The sequence below is a fragment of the Pholis gunnellus genome, assembly GCF_910591455.1.
Source record: "Pholis gunnellus genome assembly, chromosome: 4".
Taxonomy (NCBI): domain Eukaryota; kingdom Metazoa; phylum Chordata; class Actinopteri; order Perciformes; family Pholidae; genus Pholis; species Pholis gunnellus.
Window position 1 is genome coordinate 2,030,317 of NC_136530.1, and position 19,713 is coordinate 2,050,029.

A 19,713-nucleotide genomic window follows, 5' to 3' on the forward strand; every position below is an offset into this window, starting at 1 on the left:
TTTTTCAGACACACACACATATAGTCCTGTGTCTGTTTCCTTGATGTCACTGATGACCAGACCAGCCTGAGGTTGACTCACAGCTGCTTCACCACTGGGCGTCCACCACACCGAATCTTCAACAAAGACAATATTTACAGTTAGACTGACCTACATTGTTTTCAAACCGCCAGAAAAATTGTTGGCATTGTACCTTTTTGCAAACCACAGGATACGTTGAATGTAATCGTTTCTGAACCAAAAATACATTTACATTTTTTTCTTTCTTCATATCAGACTAGTATCACGCTTGCAGAAACACACAATTTCACATGGTTAATGTTTTGAAACGACTGGTTAGGTTTAGGCATCAAAACTACTTTGTTAAGGAACATCATGGTTTGTGTTAAAATAATAATGTATGTACGTAACGCTACAATGTTACATACTTCCTTAATGAAACAACGTAGCAAAACAATGTAGCAAAAAAGACGCAATGTAACAAAATAACATCACTTAATTAGTGTCAATAAATGACCACCCTTGGTGAACTTATTTAAGCAACGTTATGTAACTAGCATTAAGTCAACATTGATGAACAACTGTCAGATGGAAAGTGTTTGTTCAACCCATCCACCAAACCTCCCTTAGCACTCTTTATTATACGGTTGCTATAATATACTACGTCACTTGCTCTGCTTGATTTATTATGATAGTTGCTTTGACCGAATGCAAAAAAAGTCCACATTCAAAATATCTGTGGTTTGCAGAAACATACCGACGTTGTTTTCTATGTTTACGTTATTGTACACTTGTGACTGTTACCTTGTGGAGCACAAGACAGCAGTATCTCAGAGCCCCTGTAGACCGTCACATCTTGGTGGAGCTCTGGCCCGTTTTCAGTACTGAAACAGTTGAGGTCGTCCTCCTCCAGCTGCAGCAGGTCTCTGCCTGAGAGGACGGAGGGGGAGGCACACACCAGGCTCCAGGCCTGCAGGCCTCTGCTGCCGTCAAAGGCCATCCTCCTCCTTAGGCTGCGCATACTGCAATCACACTGCCACCTGTTGCCACCCAGCCTGACGTCTGCCCCAATGTTACGCAGAGAAAGGTACGTCAAAGGATGGAGGCTGGTCAACATGTTGAAGCTCAGATCAAGGACCTTTGAGGGGAACACAATATGGACACACTGGAGGTTGACACATGTAATGTGATCGCTTAAACAATTAAGTTAAAAATGTTCTAATTAAGAGCTGCATTATCTTTTAATTGGAGGATTTTCTGAAAATGACAGATGAACAGAGAATACGTGGCATCACTGAGTTTATTGTTGGAAAATGAAATACTTTGTGCATGTTTTCAATAAGTGAGATTAAAAGATCAGTGTTACCCGGAGCTGCACTAACTCCTGGAACATCTGTGGATGGAGACTTGAGATGAGGTTGTGTTGGAGGTGTAGCTCTTTGAGCTGGCGGAGGTGGCGAAGCTCTCCTGGTCGTAGAGTTGAGATCCTGTTGAAGGAGAGCTGCAGAACCTGCAGGGACTCGCTACCGTCCAGCCCTGGATGACAGAAAACAAGTAGATACACAAGATATTAGGAAAGATGTAGAAATAAAAATGTATCAAATCAATGTGCTGGTTAGTTTGAAAATAAATATGCACAGAAATAGAAAAATAAATAAATACGATTTAGATTAACCTTTATTGATGCAGCAGTACACAGACAGAAATAAATGACAAGTATAGAAAGTAACAAAGAAAAAAATGGTTGTATTAAAATAGAAACTATTTAAACTAAATTTGAAGACAAATGCCATGGTACAGTGATTAATAGCAGCAGTCAATGTCTATGTAAACAGGGTACACCAGGCTATTTATTATACGTTATAATTAGGTAAACTGTATTTATTCATTTGAATAAATAACAAATAAATATAATTAAATATGAAAATAAATCAATATAAAAATAAGTAACTTAATAAATAAATGCATTTTGTTTGTTATTCCTTTTTCTAATTCTGTGCATATTATTATATCTTTTTTTAATTTACCTGCATATTTGATAGGTGAGGCTTTTATTTCTACATTTCTTTCTTTATTTACTTATTTGTTATAATGTCACCTTTAGTCCTCCATACAAAGGGAGCAAGAAATAAACCTTATGTTATAGGTCTCTCTCTCTCTCTCTGTGGACTTCCAGATAGTTAATAGTGTAAAAGGTCTGAATAAATGAACACGCCTTCCCTGGAATATGAATCCTAGTACTTGTGGTTTATTTCCACTGTGAAACACGCTACAGCTTCGTATCTTCTGCGCTGTTCATTCCTCTTCTTCAGCAGCCCGAGACAATCTCCCTGAGACTGCTGGGCTGGAGTACAGCACTGTGGGTCTGTGCTTCATTAGAGAGGCACTGTGAGCTGAATACCAAGAAGGAAAGAAGTCTGTGACTGTCAACTCTCGCTCAGTAAATGAGCCGTCCACACACACACACACACACACACACACACACACACACACACACACACACACACACACACACACACACACACACACACACACACACACACACACACACACACACACACACACACACACACACACACACACACACACACACACACACACACACACACCTTTAAAAAAGAAAAAGGCTCGACGGTGAATGCATTTCTTTTGAGACACACACATGTTCAATCGAGCAGCAGGAATTCTACGTAATAACATGAAACTTTACAGTCGTGCTGCGGGTTTACACCTATAATTGAGCTGCTGGAATGTCAATAAAAGCTGTGACTGAAGGGTGAACAGGGTCATTATCTTGGGAGGTTATTAAATCATTTCTGAGCGGAGCAAAGTACTAAAGATAAAGCATGTGGTTTGTTTATATGTGAGGACAGTAACTTAAGACATATTCTACCATCTGGACCAATTAGTGAACCTCAGACCACGGTAAACAACATACCTCTCAGGTGTGACTCATAGAACATTTCTCAACCACACCACGGAGGGCAATTACATCTGTGCATGTGTGTCGACCCCCCCCCCCCCCCCACAAAAAGTTCTGATACACAAAGTTAAAGTCATCTTCATGCCCCTATTGTTTGCTTTTGTTTGTGAAATATTGGATAGATCATTTTTTGAGGCCTGGGACTTTGAAAGGAGCAGTGTTTGGGATTTAGTGGCCTCTAGTGGTGAGCTTGCAGATTGCACCCAACTAAATATCCCATCTGAATACACCTCCTCCCTCTCAGAGTGTGTTGGAGAACTACGGAGGCCTTCAGATAACTAAAGACATTAAAAGTCTCTCTAGAGTCGGTGTCTGGTTTGCAACATGGCGGACTCACACAACGCTTCTTAGTTCCAGGTGATGACACACCAAAGAAAACATAGTTATGAATGTTATATTCCATATCCGCCAATAGATGTCCCTAAATCCAACACACTGGCCCTTTAAGGGGTTCAAGGTTGAGTGTGTTTATCTCCTGTTTATACACCTGAGTGATGCAACAGTACATGTTTATAATGGGAACACACCCAGACAATACACATTACTAACTATTTATCCTCAGAGCATGTTGGGAGTGGTCTACAGGTCCACTGAACACTGTACTGTACATAATGAAGTGTTTGCCCTTCTGATTATTACATTAAAGTCATTTAGCAAGACGCTTTAATCCAAAGTGACTTACAATTCAGATTCTATCACATTGTCTACATGTAGCCACAGCTACAGGAGCTTAAGGACACATCGACATGCGACTAGTGGAGCCGATCCTCTGATTGAAGGACGGCCCTGCTGCCCACTTATTGTTTAGATCATGTGTGTTTGCCACAGAGATTTTCTACAATAATTCAAATGGGAGAATCCCATTGGCTGTTTGTGGAGGGAACCAGTGTGACGCTGACTTCCTGTTTGACTACAAAAAATACATCATTACATTTAAGAAAATATATAAAAAATAGTTTTTGAGAGGCACAGGAACGAGGAAGATGTTATGTTTTTTTTTTCTAAAATATGACGCACTGTTATAGATCAATCTTTTTTTTTTTCATCCAATTATGACTTAATAACATAACAAAAGATTAGTACTTTTACTTTTGATTTGACTTTATTGAATGTACTGCTGCTCATGAGTTTTATCACATTATGTCACTGACTCACCCTGTGGGAGTTGCTGTAGCTGATTCCTCTCGACAGATAGCAGCTGCAGGGCGGGGGCCCAGGACTCGCACCCCCGTCCTCTCCAAGTCCTCGGTCCCCGGAGACGTGTCCGTCCGCGGTTTGTCTCCACGCAGAGAGACAAGTGCGTGATCCTGTTGTCGCCCAGCCAAACGTCCCTGAGGTCACGATGCGGCCGGTCGAGGCTCACGGAGTCCAGGAGGTTATGAGACAAGTCCAGCTCGGCCACGGAGTCCCGGAGGAGTCTGGGTGCGGAGGAAAGGCCGGCGGAGGAGCAGTTCAACAGGGGAGCTCTCGGACAGGTGCAGGAGTCCGGACAGGTGGAGGAGCGGTGGAGTCCGGAGGAGACGAGGAGCAGCACAGCGGCCAGGAACCTCCCCGGTGTCCCCGCCATCGCAAACCCGTTCCTGAGAGGACGGAGCACAGAATCACTCAGAGAGAAGACAATAACATCCATCTTTACATCCATCTTTGTATCATTAAAGTACAATAATAAAAAAAACACCAAACTCACCCGTGTGTCCACTCTGTCAAGTTGACAGAAAACTTGTGACTCGTCTCTTCGCTCCCAGAGTCTCACTCTCCGTCTCTGTGACTTTCTGATCAAAGTCTGAGGAGTGTTTTCGCTGCGTCGAGCTCAACGAGCAGCGACCCCGAAGATGCGATTCATTCAATCATTTACACGTGAAGTTAATGTCTTACTGTGATTGGCCTTTTCTTACTCTGCATGTATGACCGATAACTCTGATCCTCACAGTTTATGGCACCACATTCTGTGAGGTAGTAAAGCTGGACTTTATGGGTTTAAATGCCCATGAAAACACTCGAGGTATTTCCTGAAACCAATGATAAGAAGGTTCACTAGCAACACGTTTCTTTATTGACACAAACACAGCAATGAAATGTTGGGCAACATAAGTAAACCAAGTAGTACTTTTGTTGCCTAAACATAAAGTACTTTGGTTGCCTGAACTAAACCAAGTCCTTCTGTTGCCTAAACACACCCAAGTAGTACTTTTGTTGCCTAAAGTAAACCAAGTAGTACTTTCTTTGCCTGAACATAAAGTACTTTTAGATAATAAAACTGTACTTTGTGGTTTTAAATGTAAACACTCGAGGTATTTCCTGAAACCAATGATGAGAAGATTCACGTAGCAACAAGTTTCTTTATTGAAACAAACACAGCAATGAAATGTTGAGACAATCCTGTTATTTTCATTTAGTTGATCTCACAACAGCCTCGTCTCCTAAAAACTACGTTCTCACACAAACAAACTGATTTGTGAATTATGTTTCAAGGGAAATAGATTTTGTCCTTCGACTGCGTTTGCTTTTCAAAAATCACAAATGAGTTTCAAATGAGTCCGAAAAGTCTGTGAACCAATTACTTTTGTTGCCTGAACATAAAGTACTTTATGCCGAAATATAAGTACTTCTGTTACCTAAACATAGCCAACTAGTACCTTTGTCACCTAAGCATAGCAAAGTACTTGTGTTGCTTAAACATAACAAAGAACTTGTGTTGCCCAAACAAAGTACTTTTACTGTCTAAACATGTTCTTTTGTTTCAATTTTGTAGTCATTTCAAGCCAAACCTCCATGTTTTCTTTAATCCTGACAGAGTACTTTTGTAGCTTTTTGTGTCCATGTACACGTTTCCCTCTAAACACAATCCAGAGTTTAGTTGTTCGGGAACGTTGTTTCGTCGGAGACGTGGTCATCACGTCTGAAATGCTCGGAGAACAAACTGCTTCATGACATTTCTCAACATCAGCACATTTATAAAAACACACAAAACGATCCAAAGCTGAATTAAATTCAAATATATTTTTTTTTACTATATTGCACAAAATTCAAACCACTCAATAAAAGCTCCAAACCAAACCACTGATTTAAACTTTCCTGACATTCGTCAACATTTTAAGAGAATTAATCTGTAGCTTAACTTAGTGCACACACGCTGTAAAAATGTGATTATTACATATATATTATATTCTTCATCATCCCTTGTAAATCCATTGGCACGTGCATGATAGACAGTCTAAGAAAGAGACTTTAACATTACTGGATGGCTTATGATAGATATATATATATATATATATATATATATATATATATCTTTCTTTTACAGTTTATCCGAAAATATAATGTAACATAAACATTATAATCATGTAGTGTTTATAATAAAGAAAATGTCAAACAAAGCTGCCAGCAACAATGAACAAATGAGCAAATAAAGTCTCTTCAAGGTTTTGTGTATTAGTAATACTGGACGGTAACGCTGCAGCTTCTGAACCGCTATCGATGGGCAGTAAACCCGACGCTAAATCTGGGAGCGTCACGGCATTAACACATTCTTTAGATAACGTTGGCACACCTGCAATAAAAAAAAAACAAGAAAACACTGCAGCACTAACACGTTTGTCATATCTTTGGGGCGAGAGGCAACGATCTGTAACACAATTATTCCTGTTTGGCAAACACAAAATGAGGAAAACCGAGTGCGACGGTCGTACTGCAGAGGTGTCGTCGACCAAATGTCTCACGGAATTTCACTACACACGCAAAAAAAACCTCGATCTGACCTCAGTGGTGGTGACGGACCGAACGTCTAGTGAGCTCTTCTACACGGGTTGTCTGACGTCTGGCAGCCCATGTTGGGATATTTGACCTGCACGCGGAACAGAGTCCCGTCTGCACACATGCAGAGCTTGTACCGCTCCATGCCCTCGTCGAAGTACACGTCTCCCGCAGAGTGAGGGATGCGCGACGTGTTGAACATGACGGATCCGTTCAGGACGATGCTGTTCTCCTGCAAAGAGAGGAAACAACGCCGTCTGTCATGTTCATGCAAGAGTTTGTGAAACATTTTCTATTTTGAGAGAAACATTTTCTATTTTGAGAATGTTTCTCATTGTTTTGAGAGAGTTTCTCATTATTTCGAGATACAAAGTCAATATATTGAGAAGGTATCTCATGATACTAAGTCATTATTTAGAGAAGGTCTCGTACACCTCTGTTGGATAATACAGAGGTGAGAGAACGGGATGAAACTCCATGCTTACAGCCCGGAGCTCGATGCCTCCTCCCATCTTGAACTCGACGGTTCGGCCCATGATGTTGACGCCCTCGTTTCCTCGAATGATGGCCTTGCTGTCCCCTTTGATGTTCAGGTCAGATGAAGCGCTACTCGTGATCTACAAATCAGACACATGAAAGAAAGTTTGTCATTGTTTTGTGAAAGTTTATCATTATTAAGATAAACTCTCAGAGGTTGGAGATTTGTATTCATCAGCGTTGCACTCCTGCTTTGTAATTCAGATTCTCTCCGATCGTCCTCGTCTCTCTGGCTGTTCGGTCCCTCAGACTCATTCAGAAACTGATTCTGAAGAAACTCCAGAATCAGTTTTCAGCGCCTTCATCTATTTTACACGGATGAAGTTCAGCCTGTTCTTGGGGACTATTGAATGCTTTATTTATTAATTCGCTAAATGTCTAAAAATATCATTTCAGATGACAGTTATGCGTTATTGTGCACTGATGGTACTTTGTGCGCGGGTTGTAAAACACACTAATACATGAACTCATTTTATAATCGGACGTTATTAGCGTCGTACACACTCTCTCTGTGGAAGCCTTCTTGACGCTGAGCACTTTGACTCCTTTGGGCAAATGGAACTCGTGGTTTTCAAAGTCCGTGCTGAAGAACGTGGTCTGCGTGCGAGGGTCCGTGAAGGAAATGCCGACGTCGCTGACGACCGAGGTCTTGTCCTTCTCCACGCTCAGCTTAGTGGTGCCTTGCTGGAACACAACCTGGACCGACAGAAACAAAATGAAAGAGAAGAGTTTAAAAAAAAAGTGTGCACACACACCAATGCGTCATCTTCCTCAGTGTCCTCTGTGTGTTTCTCACCGGGTTATTGTTGCCGACGAGGACCAGGTCCTGGTCCTTGCGGCCTCCTACTGTGCTCTTGTGCAGCGGGTGAACGATGCCCATGTCCGCCTTCTGTTTGAAGCGCAGCAGGCCGGTCTCATGGAACTCTATGCTGTCGCAGCCATTCGGACCGATGCGGATCACTGTCCAGATCACCAGAGTGATCTGAGGGACGGTGGAGGTATTTCAGATTCAGATTTTAAAAGAGACAGTAGTGATGTTCTGTAGTGTGTGTGTGAGGTTCTCCTCCACAGTCAGGGTTCTACTGCGTCAACTCTTTATCATCATTTTGTGTAATCAAGAGGACATTAGTAGAACTCACAATGAGGTTAATTAAGGCGAGGAGGAAGAGGAGGATGACGATGCAGACAGCCATGTTTCCCTTGCGTCCTCTCAGCCCCGTCTTATGGAGACGTTCTTCTTCTATGGGTACGTAGCCGGCTTTGAAGTTACTGTTGTGCTCCTTGTTGATACCACGTCTTTCTATGGCCTTCTCTCGCATGGACTTCTTCACGGGCCCGTTGGAGCTCTCCTGGAAGGCAAAACAACCTCTGAGCCATGATGACTCTAGAAATATGTTGCTGTAAACATCAGTTACTGTGAAACCTTGTGGTTCATCTGTGACTCTAGAGAGGTTGAACAATCATGCAATGAAAATATTGGGCAAAAGGCCGACACAACTTTACGTTAGCTGGCCGTAGCACGTTGTTTTACACTTTCTCACGTTACCACAGTTTCACAAGTGCGTCGTAGAACTACGGTGGCCCTCATGTAACGCAAAAAACATGTACGGTGTTTTCTAGAGCCAATGTTTGGTTTGTCTGCTCTGGGCTACTGTAGATAAATGGCGGACTCTGTGTAGACCAGGCGGCAACCTCCGGTTCTGCCAAGTGAAGCCAAAGCTTCATGTCTTAAAGCTGCATTCTCTCTAGTGTCCACCAGGGGGCGACTCCTCTGGTTGTATAGAAGTCTATGAGAAAATGACTCTACTTCTCTCTTGATTTATTACCTCAGTAAACATTGTAAACATGAGTTTATGGTCTCAATCTCTAGTTTCAAGTCTTCTTCAATACAGCATGATGTTCATTTAGTAAATGATGGTCCATTTAGAGTCAAACAGACCATAAAGCAGGGGATGCTTTAGGGCGGGGCTACACAGTGATTGACAGTAAAGGTGTAGTTCTCAACCACTTATACCGCAAACAAACTGTGTTTCTAGGTTCTTCAAACATTATAGTCTCTGATCACCGCAACAGATTTCTTGCAGACTAAACACACACTTCTTCTCGACTTTTCAGCACTCGCTATCTTCGCAGCAACATCTAGTGTTAATACTCAGAAATGCAACATACACATAAGAAACTAAATAATAAAAGAAATACGCTCATGCCATGTTCTAGTTTATCTTTAAAAACTTCACTATGGGTCCTTTGAGGTCAGCGGGACGCAGTTTGGCCACCAATGTTCTGAGCTAACCACACGACGATTGTTAGTTTCAGGTGATTGTACACACATTCAAACAGTTATGAATATCATATTCCATTTCTGCTAAGATCCCTATAAATCCTGCACACTGGCCCTTTAAATCAAGTGAAATAATTCATTTTTATAGAATCAGCCTACAAATACAAAAACAACCATTTCCTTACACATGCTTAGTTTAATAGGCTGATAACACCCAGACCGGAGTTGACATTTTAAAATCAGATTCTCTCTCTATACTCTGTTCCTCTCCTCAATGTCAGTTTCATTTTATATTCTGTTTTCATGCTTTTTTTCGCGTCCAGAGTTGTAAAACGTGGCTTTCTCTGTGTATTAAATAAGGTTTTAAGCTTCTATTTGTGCTCTGCTCTGGAATGCATCTTCACTTAAATGACCCACAGACTGCCTGTCTAAAAATAAACGGCACTCATTATAGCAGCAGCACAGAAAACAGTCGACAGCCTCATTGTCGTGCAGCCTTCTTATGCTCTTTCGAAGCGGAGGCCGGTGTTTACGACACGTAGAGCCGACTACAGAGCACAGTACGTTAGTATGTATTACTGCAGGCTACTCGGGAACATAACGCATTACATTACTAGCAAACAAACGAGGTAAAGACGCAAGAAAAACGAGAAATATTGAACATAACGGACCTGTTCAGACGCCATGTTGACTCCTGCTTCCAGAGTGACAGGAACGAACCACTTTTCACTGTCGAAGGTGAAAAATAAAATATATATGGTTATGTTGTGAGATATTATACTAAAAGATACTTAAATATGAATATATATATAATATTTAGACGAAGAGCAGACGTGGTGTGTTTTTATTTGGACGAAACCTGCTGACAAAAAGGGACGTTTTTCTCGGATTATAAAAGATGGTACAGTCCAAATTCAGCGAGCCAATGACAGAAGGATCTTAAAATAGAAAAAAACGTGTCCATTCATATTTTCCACAGTTAAACTGACCAGCTCTCCTTAATAATCAACAATTACATATAAATAGTTTTTGATAAAAAAATAAAATTAAAATAAAGCAAAAGTCAACGACATAGATTAATTAAATTCCTAATAATAAAGCAGATATAAATAGCAATATATTAATTAATATAATATATTAATTAATATATTAATATTGTATGTGCTGCTGCAGATCAGATCTGGACAATAAATGCAGTTCAATGATAAAACAGTTATTCATGTAGCTTAACTTTTATAGCTAATTATGGTTTTGGCCTTACACTTTATTTAATTTTTTATTTTCGAAAACATTACGCTGTTAAATATTTCTAACCATTGTTTAACTATTATTATTACTATTATCATAGTACAGTAATATAAATGTTACATCCATGTATGGTATATATATAGTATATATATATATATATATATATATATATATATATATATATATATATATATATTTAAAAAAAAGATGTATACTATAAATTAATTAATTAATCTATGCTGCCAAAACCATTTTGTTGTGTTTAACATGTAATGAAAATAAAGCATCTTATCTTACTATTTTAAGATAAATATGTCACGGCCAAAGTGATGATCATATAACTTAAACTTTATTTATTAAATGTTCTTTTAAATAACATAGATTAACAAAAGTAATACATATAACCGGATACATAACACACACTTATAATTAAAATAGGCAGCATGGTGAGGGTCGATCATTAGCACATTTAAACCATAACAACACATCTCTGCACGCAGTGATTCAACGTGTCATTATATTATAATTTAATCCAGAACAGGCGGAACAAACATCAGATCTGTTACCGAGCTGGTGTCGTTTGGCAGTGTGACGTTACAATCGGTATCTACACCCTCAAGAACAGAAGCCTGCGGAGGACACGTGCTCCTCGGTTGCCACAACTGAGGCGGTGCTCATCTGCGTCGTATAAACAGTTTTACTGCAACTGCACTGTCTCCTCTTCCTCCTCTTCCTCCTGGGGGTTACTTTAAAAAGAGTATTAGTGGACACGGATCATGGCCGACACGTTGAGGAGGCTGACCAATACCTCCTCCTTCACCGTCTTGCAGGACAAGCTGGAGAACTGGCACAAAGACTACCATGTAAGTTCATCCATTAGTAATGACCCGAACTGGATCTGACCCGAGCTAAATCTGACCCGAGCTGGATCTGACCCGAGCACGGTTATTAGTGGCTTAAAGTTACATTTGTGTACACTTTAAATATAAGTTGTATTCCTGCAGAAATTACTGTTTGTTTACATATTCCTGACTATTTTTCCCGATTTTTTTTCATTTTTTTAACCTGTTTTTTCACAATCATTCACTTTAAACATGAGTTTTATTCCTACAGAAATAATTAGACGTTTTGTTTGACTGGTGATTATCTTTCACCATTTTATTTTGTATTATTGTTTTTTGAACTATGTATAGTTAAATCTTTTTTAAATGATGCACGAGCTCATTTTGAAACATTACAGTGAAGGAATGCGCTCCTTTCGATTACATTGATTTATTTTGGTTGAGTTTGGTTGCTATGGACGCCAGTCGCCATGGCTACCGGTTGGACCGTTCCAAAGATCCTTTGCTGTTGAGACGGTCACGTAACTTCCGGTAGAAATCAGATGGGGGGGAAGGACCGGAAGTGAATTGTCTAAACTTAAACAAATAGTGGGGTTTTATTGCAAGTTATACTATAAGAGTCAAAGTAAAAAATTACACTTTATTTTGTTGTAGTTTGTTGCAACAAAACGGAGATAAAAACATGAATACTGTTTATATACTGGTTGCTTTTTTTAATATATATATAATTTAAAATATATAATTAAAAATAAATAAATGTAAAAAAAATAGTGCTTTTTTATTTTATTTTGTAAGAAATATAATATATATATATTTATTTAACCAACTCGATTCAGGTCAGTCACATTTATTATAGAGCACATTTTAGAAACTGGTAAAGTGTACTCAGTAGAATATAGATCAGGTGTGTCTGCAACGACACAGTCCTGCTGTGTGTTTAGTTCTGCTAGCTGTTAGCTCCGTTAGCTGCATTAGCCCTGTTAGCTAAGAGTTTCGTTAGCTAAACACAGGACTCTGCTGCAGCTAACAGCTAACTAGCTTTCCTCCTACTGTGTCACTTGCTAAGTGATAGTTATACATAAATATTTGTCTGACCTGCAAATCAAGAGAGGGACAATTCTTAATCCGTAGCGGAAACAAGAGTCCAAACTGAAGCAGTTGTTTACTTTGCGTCCTCTACCAGCCAGTTAAGAGTAGCGAGAAGTCAGCAGTTAATGTAAAACAGTCGATAAAATACGTTTAGACAAAGTGTGAATCACTGCAACCACGAAAGGTCCTTGAGGGTCATAAATGAGAAAAAAATATATAATAGGCAAGAGATGGGTCTTTAGACAGGTTTTAAATGTGGCAATATAGGAGGAAGATCTCATTGAAAGAAATTAAAAGATTTGTCCCATTTGTCGTATTTACCCTCCAGATTATTTCCTGCGACCAGAATCTAAATAGATGTTGTGAGCTGATTGAGCTCTCCACCAAGATCCAGGGCCAACTGTTCGCCATCCTCAACCTCACGGCTGCTGAAGGTGAGCTTCACGTTTAGACTTTTTTTTGTCATTTACAAAGCAGGCGGCAACCTCCGGTTCTGCAGTGAAGCTAAAGCTTCATGTGTTAAAGCTGCATTCTCTCTAATGTCCACCAGGGGGCGACTCCTCTGGTTGTATAGAAGTCTATGAGAAAATGACTACTTCTCTCTTGATTTATTACCTCAGTAAACATTGTAAACATGAGTTTATGGTCTCAATCTCTAGTTTCAAGTCTTCTTTAATACAGCATGATGTTCATTTAGTAAATGATGGTCCATTTAGAGTCAAACAGACCATAAAGCAGGGGATGCTTTAGGGGCGGGGCTACACAGTGATTGACAGGTCTCTACCAGAGACGTATACGGCGTCTCTACGTCACTCCTCCTCAGTCCAGATGTGGTCACTTCCTGTTAATTGACTGCAAAAAAACAAACCGAAGCTTTAAAAACGTCAGTCCACAAACCAATGGGTGACGTCACCATGACTTCTTATAGACAGCCTATGTTACAAAGGTTAAAATCATTTGTAAGATATTCAACACACACACACTCTGTTTTTACTCCCCTGACTCAGGCGGACACTATGCTGGAGTGGACACTCTCAAAAAGCGCCTGCTGCCGTGGCTTGGCACCAGTTTCTCAATGGCGAGGACCTCGGCCACCGATGACACCAGTCTGCAGCTCATCCAGGTGACATCACCCGTGACCATGTTTATAACAGAATATCTTATTGATAAATCCATCAAAATAAACACTACACCGTAGATGGACTTGACATAAAAATGCTTTCAACCAATTCAAATCCTTCCCCTCTCTTCTGGCCCTCTGGCTTTGCGGTTACTGCGTATTATTGATCATTGTTTGTCACCAGGACTCGGTGGAGAAGGACAAGAGGATCAGGGATCTCTCGTCCTCCCATGACAGCGAAAAGCAGAAGCTGAGCTCCACCCGCCTGCAGCTGGACTCCACCACAGCAGAGTGAGTCTCAAGGTCCTTTCAGACCAAACGGGAATAATTTGACGTAATAAATCACACTTAGTGCTGGACGATACGGCCAAACTCTCAGTACAGGTCATTTCATACCCCTATAACAATATATATCATGATATAGCATGTTTTCTGGTAATTCAATTAATACATATGTTTTGTATTTGGTGCATAGGCTCAGAGAGATAGATGGGAGATAGATTTTTTTAACTAAAGTGCTGTTAGAGCTGAGCGATAACTCAATATATAATTTATCGTTAATTCAATGTAATCATATTGTATATAAACTTTGCTTGCACATGTTATTTCCATTTATACCTCTCACCTTGTTCTAACAGACTGGTCGATGCTCAGAAGGAACTGGATGAGACGAAGAGCAAATCAGCAACCACTCTGCTGGCCGCCGAAGACGAAATACTGCAACTGAGAGCAGAGTGGGTGATACAGACAAACACTGCAGAAATATAGAACCTTTTACAGCCGACGTCCTGCTTACGTCACGCTGTTAGAAGCTGCAAACAAGAAAAAGAAAAGACTATAGGGAAACAGGAATCACCTCAGATTAGTGTTGAAGTTAAACATTGAAATATGTCAAACTTTACAAGCTACAATATCTGCGAAATGTTTCAGAGATAGAGAAAAAAACTGTTGGTAATAATTCTTTAGCCACGGCTGCTCAACTGCAGCAAGTTGCTAATAGGCTAAACTATTAGAGAGAAATGTTGCTAATAGATTAGCCTTCTGCTAACCGTAGCCGTAGCTGCGAGCCGTTGGCTGCTGTTAGCATAAGCTAAACTCGGAAATGATTTACAGATATTATAAGATTCTTTTGGACTGACTTTTCTGGGTTCTAGTAAAATGAGTGACTGTACATCATTTGAGAGACACATATTGTCTTTCGCCATTGTTCAAAACCAACCCAACAAAACTTGCTAGCCAGCGTTAGTGCACGTGTTCAGACAACGTCTTCACCACGTTTACCACCATAATAAAGTGTCTATATTTGTTTACAAATGCGACATAAAGCCTGTGCTCCTCTGTTGATGAGAAGCGTGTCTTGTGTTTCAGTTTGCGATCCGCACACGAGCAGGTGGAGGTCTACAAGAGGAAGCTGGAGGCTGTCGGCGAGTACGAGCGGCAGATTCGCCTGCTGAGAGATGAAGTGTCCTACCTGAGCACAGAGAAGGCCATGATGCAGGACAGGTATACCTGCACTCCACACACACACACAGACAGACAGAGACACCACTGCACATAACAACGTCTCAAACGATGTGTCTCTCTCTCTCTCTCAGGTTGTCGAGGAGTCGCTCTCCGAGCCCGATGCCGAGGCTCGGTTGCTCCTCCAGCCCCAAGAGGAGCGAGTCGCCCACCAGAGCTCAGCTCACCAGCTCCTCTCGCTACGCCCGCCTCGTGTCTCGCTTCAGCGACCTGCACGCCGTGGAGCGCCTGGAGGCCCAGAGCATGCTACGATGCTACATCGCCGACCTAGAGATGGTCCAGAAAATCATCTTCATCGCTGTCGTGGTACGACTTACGTATTTTTAGAGCAATCAGAAGAAGTGCATGCAGGGAAAACGAGCGCCAAAATCTGTTATCTTGACGGCCAAGGTCTTAAGGCTGGGCGGGACGGCCTAAAGGTTAAATGACAGCATAGTTTTAAAGCACAGACGGTACCGGTATACATCACGGTTAGTGGTGTAACGGTATGTTGTCGATCGGTGATCCGTACAGATCGCATGTGAACCGCAGATTGATCCCACAGTGTGAAATTAAGTTGTTTTGAATGAAATGCTTTCACAGTAATATAAAATAGATGGAGTGAAAATGACGACCCTTTAACTTCCTAACACTAGCTCTAAACAGCTTATAATACCTCATACATCAAAACTATTAATGATTTTTTGCAATAGAAATACAATCTTCTAGTTCCAAATCATTTGAATTGTGTGTTTTTAAGAAGAAACTAAACGCTATAGATGACTTTAACAGACATTTTTCAAAGAATTTTTGATGGTTTTAGATAGTCTTGTAGATCAGCTGCTATAACAAAACAAAACAACACTTATCTGTACATGCCAATGTGGATCACCAATGACTGGGATTGATCACTTTTTTCCTTTTGTGCGGATTCGATCCGAGCCGTGACTTTTATGATCCGTTGCACCATTAATGACGATGTATTTGTTTTTCCTAAAAAGTCATTATAAGTGCTTCTGAGACCTAGAATGGCAACTGTATGACATCATTTCGACCATCCCAAAGTCCACGTAAAGAGACAACAATTGTAAATGTTATCTTTTTACGATGTTATTGTCAATTCTGGTGCTTATTTGCAGAAAACATGAAATTCGAGTTTTTATTTGATTAAAAAAATATTTTAAACTGCTTAGAGCTACGGATATTCATCTCTAATAACTATTTATATTGCTGTGAAAACCTCTGGATTTATTTGATTTGAACACATCATGATAGCATTAAAGTTTACCTTTATCAATGCTTTACTGAGTAGAGCTTGAATGCACCATTCAAGTCAATGCAACGTCCTGCGGTTACTCTGAGGAGCAAGGTGGTAATGAATTACAACATAAGTGTGACTATTTGAGTTGTTCCACATGTTACGGTTTGTTCCTCCACGGCTTATTTTGGACTTTTGTAAACTACTTACGATAGACTTTAAGATGTTCTTTCTTTCCGTGTTATCATGTGTCAGGAATCCTTTAAGACAGCAAAACTGGCCTACCGTCAGTTCAAGCTGCGCGTGAAGAAGACGTTGTCCCCGTCCCGATTCGGGCTCGAATGTCCAGAGGATGCGGCCGTGGACTACATCGTCAGAAACCTGGACCTCTTTGACATTCAGACCAGCATCAACGTAGGAATCTAACACTCCTCCCATGTGTCCTCTGCAGCATCTACGAACACACGACTGTAGTTTTGTTTGATGCTGAATAAGTTCAGGGCTTCTGTCGTGTGTGTTTTTATCTCTACAGGATGTGATCAACGCCATGAACGTGAACTCTCGGATCTCTTTCCCGCCAGAGGTTGACTTTACCCTCATAAGCACCCTGATCAGGGAGACCTGCAGGGTGGCGTTCGCCATGCAGACGTTGGACCCACCGCTCGACTTGGCCTTCGCAAGTGATGAGGAAGTTTACATAGACAGAAAGTCAGTCCTTTGTACATTACCGTGTCTGTAACAGGGCGACCCAAAGTCTGTTCTTTTACAGTAATTATAGAGAGTTTAAGTTAACAACTCTGACACTGTCTTAATAGAAAACACTATTTTCTAACAAGCTTTTCTTGTAATGGCAGCAGCATCACACCGATGTGGTGGTAATGTATGGTAATAATCACAATGCACCGAAGAAAAAGGTGCTCCCGAAACTGCTAGAGAGGAAAGAAAAGAGCTTGTTAATTATATACAAAATAAGGAAAGTCTCTCTTATTGAAGTGTCGTCTAAAAGTGTGCCAGAAGGAATTACTTAAAATACAATTTTTTTTTTTTAAATTCATTTTTAAATGAGTGAAAACCAGGAGACTTGTTTTCCTTAGATCTACTTTCGCATTTCCAGCAGAATCAAACTTTTGAAGATATTTAGGATATATTTTCATGCACGAGCATCATGTGATGATATTTCAGTAAACTTTAGGAACAATTATTACTGGGACTACGACAGAAACTTACAGATGAACATTTAATTATCCAGGGATTCACATTTTAGACGCGCCTATCCTGTAACGATTTGATCCAAGAGAAACCGTGCAATGATTGTGAAACACATCACCCTCAGAACTACAGCCGATCTCTACCAGTAGACGTGCCCCTCACACCCTCTGTTTTCTGTCCCCTGCCTGTCTGTCTGCAGGTACCGTCGCAGCTATGACTCCGAGCTGTCGGCTCCTCTGGTGATGTACCACGTGTGGCCGGCTCTGATGGAAGGAGACACTGTGGTGGTGAAGGGCGAGGCTGTGACCCGACGGGGCGCTGTGGTACTGACTCTGAAATACTACAAACGCATCACGATTAACTACGTTTACATGCAACAAATATTCAGGTTCTTTTGCCCTTATTCTGAAAAAGACAATATTCCTACTAAGCTGTTTACATGGTTAATGAAAATGAATATTCTACTAATATATACTAACAAACTCCTTCTCTAAAATGTCGGAGTTTAGATATTTGTTCATATTCAAAAACCTGTTGATATCCAAGTCCTTCATGATGTTTCTCCTTCTTTTCTTCTGGACATCATCTCGACTCCAGCTCTACTAACTGTTGGCTCGTTGGTTTGTGTTCAACGCACAGAGCTGCTGGTCTCATATAGTGAATGAGCTGTAGACACGTCCAAAGAATGCTCCTAAAACCAGAATAATATCCACATATCACACATGTTTTAGTCGGAAAATGCTCCCTCTGTAAAAAGGCCTGATTCAGAATATCCAAACGGAATATGATGTACTGTATACATCAACCATATCAAATTCAGAATATTGTCCTATTCAGAATAATAGTGGAACGTGAGTGTGCATGTAAACGTAGTCACTGGTGAAAGTGTTCTCTGGAGCATAATGTACAGTAAGAGCATTAAAGGGCTCGTGTGTTTGCTGGTGATGAGTCTGTTTTTGTCTTTTGATGGCAGTGGAGTAGAAGTCAGAGCAGGAATGACGGCCCGGCGCGCTCTCGCTCCCTCAGCCCGACTCGCACTCTTGTAAGTCTTTAATATTTGACACACAGAAAGGTCTTTTTTTCGGGTTTAATATCAGCTACTCAAAGAATTATTTCCACTTAACAACATGCATGCACACCCATGGGCTTAAGGGTACAGTACGTCAAAATCCAAGCTTTATTTCTTTGGATGTGTTGTCTTTTATATTTGACTCAATAGTCGTTAACAACATCTTTTTTAACCTTTTAGGCATTTAGCAGCAAAAAACGCCAGTCTCCTGAACGTCTCAGGGCTAGTCACCTGTGAACTCCGGATCACACCTCATGTCAGTGAAATGTTTGATGTCATGTGTTAAACGTATGCTTTCACCAAATAAAGCAATTCAAACCTTAGACACTGCACCGCCCAACTGCTGCTCAGAGTTTACATTGTTGGAGGGCAGTTTAATGGGACAGTAACTACAGGTCAGTACATTACAGAAGCAGCCGGGGAAATACTGGAAGTAAACAAGTCGCCATCACTGTGCTGGTTTCAATGCCAGTTTGAATGCAAGCTGTCCTCAAATGTGCGCAATTTACATACTTTTACTTTCTCTGTGACGTTACTTTTAACAACAATGTCGAGGAGTTCAGGAAGAACCTAAACAGCTCTCAGCTGCCGAAGCAAGTTATGTCAGCTAAGTAAACACTGCTAAGCTACAGTAGCTAATGTTAGCGGGCTGGAGACACTGTCTAGAAATACAAAACTAGCCTTGCAGCTAACTGAGTGGTTGTCTTAGTTGACTATATTTACTCAGATAGATAAACAGTATTTTTGTGATAATTTTTTTCTAATTGCTAACAAACATATTCAACATTTACTCCTATTTTTACTTTTTACCTAAAGTCTACGTA

At 40.6% G+C, this 19,713-nt stretch overlaps 2 protein-coding genes across 2 annotated transcripts; one reads left to right on the forward strand and one right to left on the reverse strand.

Moving 5' to 3' along the window:
• Positions 1–5,308: 5,308 nt before the first annotated feature.
• sgcb (sarcoglycan, beta (dystrophin-associated glycoprotein)) lies at positions 5,309–10,327 on the reverse strand. The gene is made up of 6 exons (XM_079157546.1): positions 10,226–10,327; positions 8,413–8,622; positions 8,070–8,255; positions 7,778–7,969; positions 7,222–7,353; positions 5,309–6,968 (listed from the first exon to the last, which is right to left on the reverse strand). Exons 1-6 carry the CDS (start codon positions 10,238–10,240, stop codon positions 6,768–6,770), a joined length of 936 nt encoding a protein of 311 aa, XP_079013672.1. The 5' UTR covers positions 10,241–10,327; the 3' UTR covers positions 5,309–6,767.
• A 1,251-nt stretch (positions 10,328–11,578) lies between these two features.
• spata18 (spermatogenesis associated 18) lies at positions 11,579–19,126 on the forward strand (the record flags this gene model as incomplete). Its single annotated transcript, XM_079158602.1, has 12 exons — positions 11,579–11,665; positions 13,062–13,167; positions 13,741–13,856; positions 14,038–14,144; positions 14,492–14,587; positions 15,222–15,356; positions 15,449–15,680; positions 16,867–17,025; positions 17,144–17,319; positions 18,020–18,143; positions 18,794–18,862; positions 19,070–19,126. 12 exons carry the CDS (start codon positions 11,579–11,581, stop codon positions 19,124–19,126), a joined length of 1,464 nt encoding a protein of 487 aa, XP_079014728.1.
• Between the last annotated feature and the right edge of the window lie 587 nt (positions 19,127–19,713).

Excerpts from the sequence above, each read along its gene's own strand:
- sgcb (XM_079157546.1), bottom strand. Across the intron at positions 8,256-8,412 it reads TCGCCTTAATTAACCTCATT|ATCACTCTGGTGATCTGGAC; the intron begins GTGAGTTCTACT and ends ACCGTCCCTCAG. Across the intron at positions 7,354-7,777 it reads AGAAGGCTTCCACAGAGAGA|ATCACGAGTAGCGCTTCATC; the intron begins GTGTGTACGACG and ends TCTGATTTGTAG.